Source organism: Giraffa tippelskirchi, chromosome 6, assembly GCF_054371585.1.
Source record: "Giraffa tippelskirchi isolate mGirTip1 chromosome 6, T2T-mGirTip1v1.2.pri, whole genome shotgun sequence".
Classification (NCBI taxonomy): Eukaryota; Metazoa; Chordata; class Mammalia; order Artiodactyla; family Giraffidae; genus Giraffa; species Giraffa tippelskirchi.
Genome location: NC_137280.1, coordinates 123,570,010 through 123,583,459, shown reverse-complemented (window position 1 = coordinate 123,583,459; position 13,450 = coordinate 123,570,010). Strand labels below are relative to the sequence as shown.

Below are 13,450 nucleotides of genomic sequence, written 5' to 3'. Positions count from 1 at the left end.
TTGTGTCTCCAGTTGCCGGTAACAGTATCTATTTTTTCGTGGCATATTCCTTAAGAGAGCTTTCTTCTTAATTGTACTGTCTGAGACTCAGATGTGGAAAACCATGCAAGTCATTGATAGTGAGCAAGACAGAAAGCACCTGAGGACAGTGATGTATATTCTGTTATACAGTAAGGTTCCCAGTGTGCTCAGGGGACCTGAGGTACAAGGGACCTGTTTCTAGAGTGTGAATACTGAATGCTTATAATCTAAAGTGCCAGAGTGGCTGACACAGAATAAGGGTTACTGTTCTTACTGATTCGCAGATAGTCCATTTGTAACTATGGACTAGAAGTTATACCCTCCTTCCTGTCATAGTCCCACAATGAGGCCCTGACCTTTGCTGGAAGTTTGGAGACAGCAGGCAAAGAATAGATGAACTCTGATACCTCCCTAGCCCCAGCTGGTGGTGTGTAGATGAGAGTATGAAAGTCTCTGGTATTCTTGAGGAGCAGGCTATAAAGAAAGGCCATCATGCTTACTGTTAGCAGATATTAGTTTAAAAGGAGAAGGAAGGAGGTGGCCCTTACTCCCTGGACAGCAGCTGGCCCTGTCTAGCATGGTCCAAGCAGTCTGTCTACTGAATTTGCCCATGTTGCTCCTGCCCTCCCTCTTTTCCCTTAGAGGTAGGAGAGCAGCAGCAGGAAGACAAGCCCGGGTCACCAGGAAGCTGGGCTCTGAAGTGGCTGGTCTTAGTCAACTCTTCAGTGGGCACTGATGCAGAGCCAGCCAATATTGCTTGAAGCTTTCAATGGAAATGTCTCTGTAGCTGCTAGAGTGTAGTCCAGGTGTGTGGGCAGATTTGCAGCTCAGGGAAGTTGGTTCTAAGGAGAGACTTGATTGTCAGAATACATTTCTATATGGGAGTGCAGTCTCACAGCTTTTGTTTATCCTGCCCTTTTCTCTAACAGTAGTGTTTAGTGAGAGCTACAAGCTTCTCAAGCTCTTGGTTTGTGTCAAGCATTGTGCTGTATGCTTCCTATCATCACGTCATCTCATTTAATGCTGATAGCCATCCTACAAAATAGTTACTGTTAAGTTCCTTTTTAGATGCAGGAATTGAAATTTGGAAAGAGGTTAAGCAGCTAGTCCAAAGTCTCACAACTAATTGGGGAGACCTGAGTGAAAATCCAGAACCCACATTCTTTTCATCACATCGGAGTGGAGATGCAATTGAGTAGAGCTTCTGGTAACCTTGGCTGCTTTCATTAGAAACAGGTTGATCACTCCTAGGATCTCACAGAGGGTGAGGGAGCAAGTATAAGGAGTAGATCTCCTTGCCCACAGCCTGCTACATAGAAACTTGCAGGTTAGGGCCTAATAGAAAGTACACTCACCCTGGCCGGGATATTTCTCTACTTTGCCTTGTTGCATTGCTGGTGTGCTTAGGCAAGCCCCATTCACCTTTTTGGTCTCTATTTTCTTCATCTGCTGTATAGAAATAATTCTGTCCTATGTATGCCATGTGTGGGAAATAGGATCAAAGACTAGTGGTAAGTGAGTCTGGATATCATCTGGGCCAACTTTTATGAAATAGAGCTCTCTCCTCACCTCTGCTGAGTTCTTTCCAGACAGTTGAGTGTGTATGAGGGGAGTGCTTAGTGCTGGACTGTAAGGGAAAGCAAGGGTGCTTTTTTTTCTTGGACAGCTGGGGAGCCCAGGTTATGGGAGGTTACGAGGTCAAGTCATACAGGGTGACAGTGAACTGGTTGCAGCCTGAGTCAAAGGCATTCTTCTTCTTGAGTGTCTGTGCCTCTCCTGTGGGCTGTAATGTGCCAAGGACATTCATTAATTAAAGTGTGTGTGTATATGGTGTGCAGAAATACAGATGTGGTAGAAGTGGTCTCTCCACAGTAGGCTCATTAAAAAATAATTTCTCTCTTGACACAGAATATATGCTTTTGTATTCACACTGTTGCAAAACAAATGAATGGCTGATTTCATCTACCACTGGAAAAGCAGCATGGTCTGGAAAGAGCATGGGTTCTGGGGGCAAACTGGCTTTGAATCCTAACTCTACTACTCTCTGGCTGTGTGCACTTGGGCAAATTGCTTAACCTCTCTGAATTTTAGTCCCATCATGGGCAAAATGAACAGCATATTAGAGCCCCATCATAGGGTTGTGGTGAAGAATAAATGAGCTTAGAACTTTGCTCGGAACATAGAAAGTACTTTATAAATATTGGCTATAATTAGAATTTATTTTTCTCTGGGCTGCCCAATATTGCATTTGAATACTTGAGGATTAGGTGTCACTGGGGTATTTCTCTTTATCCTTAAGTCTAAGTGCTGTAATTATGATTACTACAGCTCTACAGAGTGTAAGGACTAAGGCTTCTGAGTGATCTGAGAGCTCAGAGAAGGTGGAGTTGTGTCTTATAGGAGTTTGTTCTTGAAGAGTTTGTCTCCCTTCCTCCTTTCTCCACTGGTGTGACTGTGCTCTTCACTATCCTGAGGATGTGTGTGTTTGCGGGAAGCTCTACACTATCATGGGAACCTGTTGTATAGCATCAGAGAATCTCTATATAGGACCACTGGAGCTAGTATTTTCTCTCTTATCATTGTGACTCTAGGAAAAATGTTGAAAAAACTGGATTTAGAGAAGTGGCCCCAAATCTCCAAACTTCACTGGACCTACTCACCCTTTCCAAATGTACTACCCTTGTGCCTCTAGTTCTTTTTTAGAAAGGCCCTCTGGCTGTCTTATTGCCAAATCCAGTGGCTTTTTTCATCCTCATTCTGACTGACCTCTTGACTTTGTTCCCCACAACTTGTTTTTCTCAGAATTTTCTCCCCTTTTGACCTGTATAATTCTGCACTATTCTTAATGTTTTTCATCTTGTCCCTTGGATTGCTCTTCTTTCTTTTCCTAACCTCCAGTCATGGCTGGAAAACTCTTCTTGGCCCATTATTCCTTTCTCTGTACGTTTTCTCCCTAATTGAAGGACTCTTATTGCTTTGATTGTCACTTCTGGATGATGGCACCAAAATTCTTCTCTTGCTCGAGTCCTATCTACCTCTTTGTCTTCAACAGGCATGAGGTTGCCAGAGCCTTCCTGGATGCAATGACCAGCCCGTGCCTAAAGGCATTGAAATCTGGTCATTCTGTGTGTAGGTATCGATTGTTAGCAGGCCAAGTGAAGATTGAGTCTTAAGCTCCCTTCTAGCATTAGATTCTTTGAAGGCTGGGGCTGAATAGGATAGGTCTGGAGAGGGCCAGGCTGGGCTCCATTTTATTCAGTCACTCTACTTGTCACTCGATTTCCTTTTGATGGAGCCACTATCTTTTGTCTGTGGGATTGCAGTTTTTTGCTAATATGCTTAGCTGCCTTAGAAAATCTTTTTTAATTGAAATACTGTTGATTTACAATGTTGCTTTAATTTCACATATACAGCAAAGTGATTCAGTTATACATATCTATCTATCTGTTTTCAGATTCCTTTTCATTACAGGTTGTTACAAGATATTGAGGCCTTCCCTAGTGGCTCAGATGGTAAAGAATCTGCCTGCAGGAGTGCAGGAGACCCAGGTTTGATCCCTGTATTGGGAAGATCCCCTGAAGAAGGACATGGCAACCCACTCCAGTATTCTTGCCTGGAGAACCCCCATGAACCCGTAGAGGAGCCTGGCGGGCTGTAGTCCATAGGATCGCACAGAGTCGGACATGACTGAAGTGACTTACACACAAGATCCTGAGTATGTTTCCCTGTACTGTATGGTAGGTACTTGCTGGTTATCTATTTTATATGTAGTAGCAACTTGGCTACCTTCTTGAAGATCTGTTCTCTTCAAGTAGGGTAGGGATGGGCTTGGTCATGTCCCTCTCATTTTGGAGTACAGAGTATTGAGAAGGGCTTAGGAATGCCCCTTCCTATTTCATCCCATCCTGTGTTGTTTTCCTTCCAGAGCTGCAGTCCCAGCTGGGCCTGTGGGGTCCTTCTTGGTTCCATGTGCTCTCTGCCAGGGCCAACACCTATTTCTGTGTTGCCGCTGGAAAGGCTTCACTAGGTCTCTCCATTGTAGGCTTTACAAGCGGATTTTGGCCTTGTAACTCCTCTCTGGTCAGGCAGAGGCTTAGGTCCATTGTGAACTTTCTACCCTCCAGTAGCTTCATCTAATCACTTTCCTTTTAGGGTGCCTTGGGTTTTATTGACAGCAGTCCTCATTTGCTTGGCTTTAGGCATGACTTCAGTATTTGGGGCACACACTGTTGCCATTACACAAATGGTCAGTGGCTTAAGGATGTTCCAAGTCCAGCTTGCTACCAGTTACGGTTTAGACTGGGGTTAGAAGCGACATTTCTTTTGCAGTTCAAAAGCTCTTTTCATTTAATTGCTGCCTACCTCCTGACTTTCTGCTTAATTTATGTCTTAGGGGAAAAGCCTGTTTGCCTGACCTCTTCAAACTTACTTCTCTTGTCCTTCAAATTATTCTTGAAAAATCCATTTCTTTTCCTAAGCCTTTGCACGTTGTTCTCCCTTGTCAGGGCTGTCCTTTCAGTGTTCTCTCTGCATTGTTTTTTCAGCTTCATATTTGTTTGCCTAAATTAGGTGGTGAATTTCTGTTTGTGGAGAGGTGATTGTGTGTGTGTATGCATGTATGAGTTTGTGTAGCACACAAATAGTAGTGAATGTGTTTGTGGGAAGAGCTCATCCTCTTTCAGTTTGTAAAGCAGAAGACTGTTTTATAGCTGTTCCTGCAAATGAAAGCTCTACATGATGGTGGCCTGGCTCTCTGGGGAGTAATATGCTGGGAAAAGCACTGAGTGGGCTGGTCTGCCTCAGCACTCAGCAGAAAATTGGCTTGAGTCTCGCCATTTTTAGCTGTAGGGCTCCTCCTTTGAACATGTTTCCTTTACCTCCTGAGAGTAGATACTCAACAAAAGGCCTTGGTCCTAAATTTTGAGATGTAGGATCAGCTAGAGGGTATGTTGATCCAGCAGGAGGCAGGAGCTCTGGAGAGTGTTTCTAACGTGCCTCACCTGGCTCTGGCTGCCTGTGGGTCCAGGGGCAAGTCCTCATCCCCAATCTAATGATGGTGTGATAACTAGGTGCCAGGTGCTGTACCTGTACTTTCCATGCATTGTTTTGTTTAATCCTCCCTAATATTATTTGAAGTAGGAGCTTTTATTATGCCCATTTTATAGACAAAGAAATTGAGGCCTAGTGAAGTGTGTGTCCAGGATCACATAGTTAGAAATTGGTAGAGCCAAGACTTGGCTTTACATGTGTCTGACTCTAAATTCATATACTTACACTTTCAACTTAATGTTTTAAATCTCTTTGTTTTAATTTCCTTCTTGTAAGATGGAAGTATGAATTCTTGCCCTTTCACTTTTTTCAGACGATTTGGGAAAACAAATACATGGACAATATGCTATAGATTAAGAACCTGGGCATTTTATAAGATGGAGTTCCTAGCGTTACCAGGCAGGCTGCTGAGGTGGCTCTCCCTGCCAAGAATGCTTGTGACGTTTACCTTTTCTCCCTGTGCACTGGCCCTGCAACTGGAGAGCAGCCAGTATCCATGGGGCCTACCAGCCACGTCAGAAGTTTTCAGAGGTCCAACAGTTTCACTCCTCCTTCTCTTGGCTTCCTGCCATCCATCATGGCATTCTTTTGTTTTCCTTCCTTGAGAGAAGGTAAAAGTTATGGGAAGATGTCATGTTTATGTAGGGCCCAGTCGCCTCCCCAGTCCTGTATGAATTGAGAGGAGAACATGAAGCACCAGGGAGGCGTGGGCTGCTGAGTCCAAGGGCCTCCTCCCACCTATGCCCTCAGCAGCTGCTCCGGGCAGCAGTAAGTTGGCAATACACATTGCTGAGAGCATTCAACCTCTATTTAAGCAGAAGTACAGACTACAAATGGCCAGTTTTGATAGAAAAATGGACATCTTAAGTACCTTATTATCTCTTTTGTCCCAAAGCCCAAGGATACTTAAGGAAAGAGTTACTGGTGGAACACTGAAATACTTTGCTATTTCTTGGAGTGAATTGATGGTATTGTAAATCAGAAGAAGGCCTTCAATGTAAAGATGTAGTTCTGTCTTCTTTCAAGAGCCAGGGGTGATGGGAAGGTTTGTTGTGCAGGGTGTACAGGAGCAGGTGATGAGGTGAACCCAGGGCTAGTGGATGGCAAGTGGTTTGGGAAGAGTACCAACCTCAGGCCATTTATGCCACACTGTGCCTCAATGGGATTCTGTGACTTTGGCTTTAGTTACATCATGGCCTGAGGTTTTCTTTTGCTGCTGCCACTGCCTAGGTCCCTGCTTGTGATGGTGGAACCAAACTATGGGCTACTTCTCCTTTCCTTTTCTCCCAGCCTCCATGTAAAGCCCAGGGAAAACTTCCCTACTTGCTCTCCAGTTGCCACTTCTTAAATAAGGACAAAGGCCAGGTGGACATAGTTGAAGGCCAGGCCTTAAGAGGACGGAAGATACCATTACCCATGTCTGCATGCTGCAGAGTTTGCAGTTGTTCTCTGGGTGCCCTTGCAAAGCCTGGGAAACTGTCTCACCCCTTTCTCCCAGCCTCACTGTTCCTAGGCCTTCCCAGGCATACCACCCCCCCACCCCCGGCCCCACCATGTTCTCTCTCTCTCTGATTCATGGAAAAATATATGGAGGCAATAAATAGGTCAGTTGTGCAGTCCACATGGAATTATTGTGGGAGAGATGAAGGACCATTTGGAAATCAATCTCTTATCCTTGGTATTGGCAGAAAATGCTTCTGAGGTGTTAGTGTGTGTGCAGGAGATGGAGGTGGTAGGGAGCCCTGTGGGAGCTGCCATTTCTCTTGTACCCCCTGCCCCCCAGTCCCACTCCAGGAGGTGGGGAAGCTGCTGTTTGTACATCAGCTGCCGCAACCTCTTCTTCCTCAGTCCCTTCTGGGCCTCCTCCTGCTCATTTGTCATTTTTGCTCTTGGTTTCATTCTCATTTATCTCTTCCTCCTCGTTTTTTCCTCAGTGTCAGTTCCAAGTGTGTAACCCTGGCTGTAAGGAGGGAGCATGTAATTCTCTCTATGTGTATATGTATATACACATGAACAGTCTCATGTAGGGGAAGGGAAGACTTTTGGGATAAACCTTTTCTGTCTTAATGTATGTTGTCCTGCTAGTGCTGTGAGCCCACTGCTTCCATTTTTTATTCCTCTTTTCTCTACAGCCAAGGATGCAGAAATAAAAAAGGTATGGGACATTATAGGAAGCTTCAGGACCGTGTCTCCTTGGGACCCATCTTCCCTGGACCTTTCTAGACTTCTCAGTTTTGATTGCCTCTGCCCATTGTTCATCCTCACTGAGCCTGGCACCCCACTCCCCTGCACACCTAGGCATGTCCAGGCACCTGTCCAGAACCTAGTGCTGTGCTGTGAACTCACTACATGTCTTTCAGTGTGATTGGTGCCCTAGGGAGCCAGGTTGCTGGGGAAAGCTCATGTGGCATTCAGCCATTCCATTTTGTCTACAAAAAAAGAGGGGAGAAACTGGCAGAAAGCAAAGGCTTTTGCTGCTGGGTGAGTTTAGCAGCTATTTTTAGCTCCTAAGCCTTTGCTTTTCCATTTGGCTGTGCTTTTTTAGCACGGTGTCAGTCCAGCAGGGCTGTTTTCCTTCATGGCTCCAGATGTCCTTAGGGAAAGTTTCCGTCTGCCCCTGAGAAGGTGTGGGCTGGGCACGGGGTAATAACTTCTGATAGTGGGTTCAGGCAGAGCCTTGGGCTCCACTGCAGTCTTGTCACAGGACCAGTTTATTGAGGTGGAACATGGAGCGTGGCAGGAATAGGAAAGAGAAAAGGTAAAATACCATTCTCTCTGGAGGTGTTTCCCCTATAATTAATTCAGTTAGGACTTTATTGAGTAAACTGCCTAATGAGGTGTACTGGGGTTGAATGATCAACATGCAAACCTTTTATAATGGTCTTGGGCTGATACTGATAGGTTCGGAAGTTTTCTAAGGTTTTCCCCTCCCCCCAGATTTATTTATTTGGCTGCCCCCGGTTCTAGGTGTGGCATGCGAGATCTTTTAGTTGCAGCATACAGGCTCTTTAGTTGTGGCTTGTGAACTGTTTAGCTGTGGCATGTGGGGATCGAGCTGCCTGATAAGGGGTTGAACCCGGGCCCCCTGCATTGGGCGTGTGGAGTCTTAGCCACTGGACCACCAGGGAAGTCCCTCTAAGGTTTTTTTCTTTTAAGTTTATTATTTTTTCTTTCTGCCTTTCTTTTTGGGGTCATTTGCCTGTTTGGGTTAAGTTCTTTTGACTTCCTCTCTAGTTTACTGACCAAAATTTTTTTGCTACTTCAATTTGCCTATTCTGGATATTTCACTTAAGTACAATCATACAATATCTATTCTTTTGTGTCTAGTTCATTTCATTTAGCATAATATTTTTAAGGTTCATTCATGTTGAAGCATGTATCAGAATTTCATTTTTTATGACAATGTTCCATTGTATGTACCACATTTGAAAAAAAAAAATCTGTTGAATATCTAAGTTATTTCTACTTTTTTGGCTGTTGTCAATAATGATACTATCAACATTCATATGGAGGTACCTGTTTGAGTCAATGTTTTTGGAACTTTTAGGTAGAGTATGTACCTGGGGTGGAATTGCTGTATCATATATATAGTAGTTCTATATTTAACTTTTTGAGGAATTGCCAAACTGTCCCACAGCAGCTGCACCATTTTACATTCCCACCAGCATTGTACTAGGGTTTTAGTTTCTCCACATCCTCATTAACATTTGTTACTGTCTCTCTCTTTTTTTTTTAAATAAACTTTAGCCATAATGGTGGATATAAAATGGTACAGTGTTTCATTGTGGCTTTGATTTGCATTTCCTTAGTGATTAATGATGAGAATCCTTTCATGTCCATATTGGCCTGTGTATATCTTCTTTGGAGAAATGTCTATTCAAGTTTTTTGCCCATTTAAATTTTTGTTGTTGAGTTATAGGTGTTATTTATATATTCTGGATACTAAATCATTATAAGATAGAAGACTTACAAATATTTTTCTAATTTTTTGAGTTGTCTTTTCACTTTCCTTATAATGTCATTTGAGGCACAAAATTAAATTTTGAAGGAGTTCTGTTTGTGTTTTCATTTATCGTCTGTGCTTCAATTATTATATTTAAGAAACTGTTGCCAAATCTGAGGTTATGAAGATTTTCCCTATGTTTTTCCTAAGAATTTTATCTCTTAATACATTTTGAGTTAATTTTTATATATGATATAAGGGAAGAGTCTACTTCATTCTTTTGCATGTGGCTATCCAGTTGTTCCAGGACAATTTGTTGGAGAGACTGTCCTCTCCCCATTGAATTGTCTAGATAACATTGCTGAAAATCAATTTATCGCATATGTAATTATTTCTGGGCTCTCAGTTCTGTTCCATTGGTCTGTATATCTGTCCTTGCACCTATACAACAGTGTTTTCTTGTTTTTTCCCCACAGTGTTTTAATCACTGTAGCTTTGTAGTAAGTTTTGAAATCAGGAAATGTGAATCCTCCAACTTTGTTCTTCTTTTTCAGTATTGGGATTTTTTTTTTTTTTTTTGGCGGAGGTTGGGGGGAGCATACATTATGCTAATAGGATCTTAAATTCCCCAGCCAAGGACTGAACAGTGAAAGTGCCAAGTCCTAACCAATGGACTGTGAGCAAACTCCTCACCATCATGATTTAATAGGGATTGCATTGAATCTGAATATTGCTCTGTGTAGTACTGTCGTCTTAACAATATTAAGCCTCCAATCTGTGAACATGGGATATCCTTTTATCTTTGTATCATTTAAAGTTTAACAGCCATCAGGGCCTGCACTTTGGTTTGTATGATTGTCTGAAAAGTGATGTAAAAGGCTTTATGACTTGGGAATATTGAATTTTGCTCTTTTAGGGGATGCTGATGGTATCTGCCTTCAGGTATAACAGTAGATATGGTTTAGAAGGGAATGGTTAACCATTAGGGACTATAACCATTTAGGGACTTCCCTGGTGGTCCAGTGCCTAAGACTCCGCACTTCTAATGCAGGGGTCCAGGGTGCTATCCTTGGTCAGGGAACTGGATCCCTTATGCCGCAATGAAGATCTAATATCCTGCATGCTGCAACTAAGACCAGGCAGTCAAATAAATACAAAAAATTTTTTAAAAAAGTGAATGGTTATAAAGGCTGTGTGAACTTGAGCCCGTGTCTGTTCACACACAGATCATTTGGTTAGTTTCCTTCTTTCCTCACCATAGCTAATACCACCCTGTGCAACCTGATAACAACCTGGATAATGAAGAAGGAAGGGACAGGCCTATTATATTAGGTTGGAACAAACATAATTGAGTTTTTACATTGTTGAAATTTGCCATTTGATATTGGAATACCTTCTTAATATGGTTATGTTATACATCATTTTAATGCACATTTCTTTATGTTTTTTACCAATGACTTATTCCTGTTGTTTATATTTAATTTGGACTATGGAAATGATATTAGACAAAAAGTAAATTCAAGTGTTTTTCTTATTCGAGTTCAAAATGAGTCATAAAGCAGCAGAGACAACTCACAGTGTTAACAATGCATTTGGCCCAGGAACTGCTAACGAACGTACAGTGCAGTGGTGGTTCAAGAAGTTTTGCAAAGGAGACTAGAACCTTGAAGATGAGGAGCTTAGTGGATGACCATTGAAAGTTGACAATGACCAATTGAGAGCAATCATCAGAGCTGATCCTCTTAAAACTTACATGAGAAGTTGCTGAAGAACTCAGCGTTGACCATTCTACGGTCATTTCACATTTGAAGCAAATTGGAGAGGTGAAGAAGCTTGGTAAGTGGGTGCCTCATGAACTGACTGAAAATAAAAGAAATCGTCGTTTTGAACTGTTGTCTTCTCTTATTCTGTGCCACGATGCACCATTTCTCAATCGGATTGTGACTTGTGACAAAAAGTGGATTTTATACAACAACCAGCTCAGTGGTTGGACTGAGAAGAAGCTGCAGAGTATTTCTCAAAGCCAAACTTGCACCACAAAAAGGTCCTGGTTACTGTTTGGTTGTCTGCTGCCATCTGATCCTCTACAGGTTTCTGAATCCTGGCGAAACCATTACATCTGAGAAGTATGCTCAGCAATTTGATGGGATGCACCGAAAACTGCAATGCTTACAGCTGGCATTAGTCAACAGAAAGGGTCCAGTTCTTCTCCATGACAATGCCTGATTGCACGTTGCACAACCAACACTTCAAAAATTGAATGAATTGGACTATGAAGTTTTGCCTCATCCTCCATATTCACCTGACCTCTTGCCAGCCAACTTCTAGTTTTAAGCATTTCGACAACTTTTTGCAGGGAAAATGCTTCCACAACCAGCAGGAGGCAGAAAATACTTTTCAAGAGTTTGTTGAATCCCAAAGCATGGATTTTTATGCTACAGGAATAAACCAGCTTATTTCTCGTTGGCAAAAATGTGTTTATTGTAAAGATACCTATTTTGGTTAATAAAGATATGTTTGAGCCTACTTATAATGATTTAAAATTTATGATCTGAAACTGCAGTTACTTTTGTATACACCTGAATAGCTCGTGCAAGGGTCCTGGATGACTACAGTTTCAGCCAAGGCCTCTCTCCTCATATGGGGGAATGGAGGCTTACTTTAGGTTGACAGTTTCAGCCAAGGCCTCTCTCCTCATATAGGGGAATGGAGGCTTACTTTAGGTTGTTCTACGTCTGGGATAGGAGACCTGTGATACCTCTTTTCTGGAAATATCTGACATCATCTGAAATGTTTGACATTTGTGAAAAAAGTGACATCATGGGAATCACTGCGTTGGGGCAGGCGGGGAGGAGTGTCAGGCACAAGCTTCCTATTGACCTTCTGTCTTCTGTGTTTACATTCCTTAGGCCTCTAACTATGCCTCACCAGGGCCTGCTCCTTTTTAGGATGGCTCCTCTGTGCATGCTGCTCGGCATGCTGATGGTCTCCTGCTTCAAATTCTGCCACTGTCATGAGAACTCGGTAAGTATTTTCACACAAGTAGAGGGATCTCTGGGAGAAGGAAATGGTAACCCACTCCAGTATTCTTACCTGGAGAATCTCAGGAACAGGAGACCCTGGTGGGCTGCCGTCTATGGGGTCGCACAGAGTCGGACACGACTGAAGCGATTTAGCAGCAGCAGAAGGATCTTTGGGGTCCAAGAAAGTCTCCATGCTACCAGGGCTTCTGTGGGAGTTTCTTACAGGAATGTGACCAGTGCTGGGTCATGGAATATGTGCACTTCTTCCCCTATCCCTTAGTCCTCTGGCCTCTGTTTAAAGCTTACGACACATTTTCTCTTTGGGGAAAAGATGGTAATGATGATAATGATAAGCTTATCATGTACCAAACGTTATCAGTTCAGTCACTCAGTCATGTCCCAACTCTTTGCAACCCCATGGACTGCAGCACACCAGGCTTCCCTGTCCATCACCAACTCCTGGAGCTTGCTCAAACTCATGTCCATTAGTTGGTGATGCCATGTCATCCTCTGTGTCCCCTTCTCCTCCTGCTTCAGTCTTCCCTAGCCTCGAGGTCCTTTCCAATGAGTCAGTACTTCACATCAGTTGGCCAAAGTATTGGAGCTTCAGCTTCAGCATCTGTCCTTCCAGTGAATATTCAGGACTGATTTCCTTTAGGATTGACTGATTTGATCTCCTTGCAGTCCAAGGGACTCTCAAGAGTCTTCTCCAACACCACAATGCAAAAGCATCATTTCTTCAACACTCAGGCTTCTTTATGGTCCAGCTCGCACATCCATACATGTCTACTGAAAAAACCATAACTTTGACTATACGAACCTTTGTCGGTAAACTAATGTCTCTGCTTTTTAATATGCTGTCTAGGTTTGTCATAGTTTTTCTTCCAAGGAGCAAGTGTCTTTTAATTTCATGGCTGCAGTCATCATCTGCAGTGATTTTAGAGCCCAAGAAAATAAAGTCTGTCACTGTTTCCATTGTTTCCCCATCTATTTGCCATGAAGTGTTAGGACTGGATGTCATTATCTTCGTTTTTGGAATGTTGAGTATTAAGCCAGGTTTTTCACTCTCTTCTTTAAGTTTCATCAAGAGTTCTGCCATGAGGGTGGTGTCATCTGTATATCTGAGGTTATTGATATTTCTCCTGGCAGTCTTGATTCCAGCTTTGCTTCATCCAGCCCAGCATTTCGCATGATGTACTCTGCATGTAAGTTAAATAAGCAGGGTGAAAATATACACCCTTGACGTACTCCTTTCCCGATTTGGAACCAGCCTGTTGTTCCATGTCCGGTTCTGTTGCTTCTTGACCTGCATACAGATTTCTCAGGAGGCAGGTGAGGTGGTCTGGTATTCCCATCTCTTTAAGAATTTTCCACAAGTTTGTTGTGATCCACACAGTTAAAGGCTTTAGCGTAG

The 13,450-nt window shown here is 42.9% G+C and overlaps 1 protein-coding gene across 50 annotated transcripts in view; it reads left to right on the top strand.

Moving 5' to 3' along the window:
* The window catches only part of SIL1 (SIL1 nucleotide exchange factor), a 286,900-nt gene that overhangs the window by 126,344 nt on the left and 147,106 nt on the right, over positions 1 to 13,450 (top strand). For 43 of the 50 annotated variants that reach the window (XM_081500941.1, XM_081500916.1, XM_081500900.1 and 40 more), the window contains one exon: positions 11,923 to 12,037. In XM_081500941.1, the coding sequence (XP_081357067.1) occupies positions 11,933 to 12,037 (105 nt within the window). In that variant the 5' untranslated portion in view covers positions 11,923 to 11,932. Of the gene's footprint in view, positions 1 to 3,475; positions 3,759 to 11,922; positions 12,038 to 13,450 lie in introns of all 50 variants that reach the window. The other 7 variants (XM_081500922.1, XM_081500924.1, XM_081500925.1 and 4 more) reach the window with 1 other exon arrangement.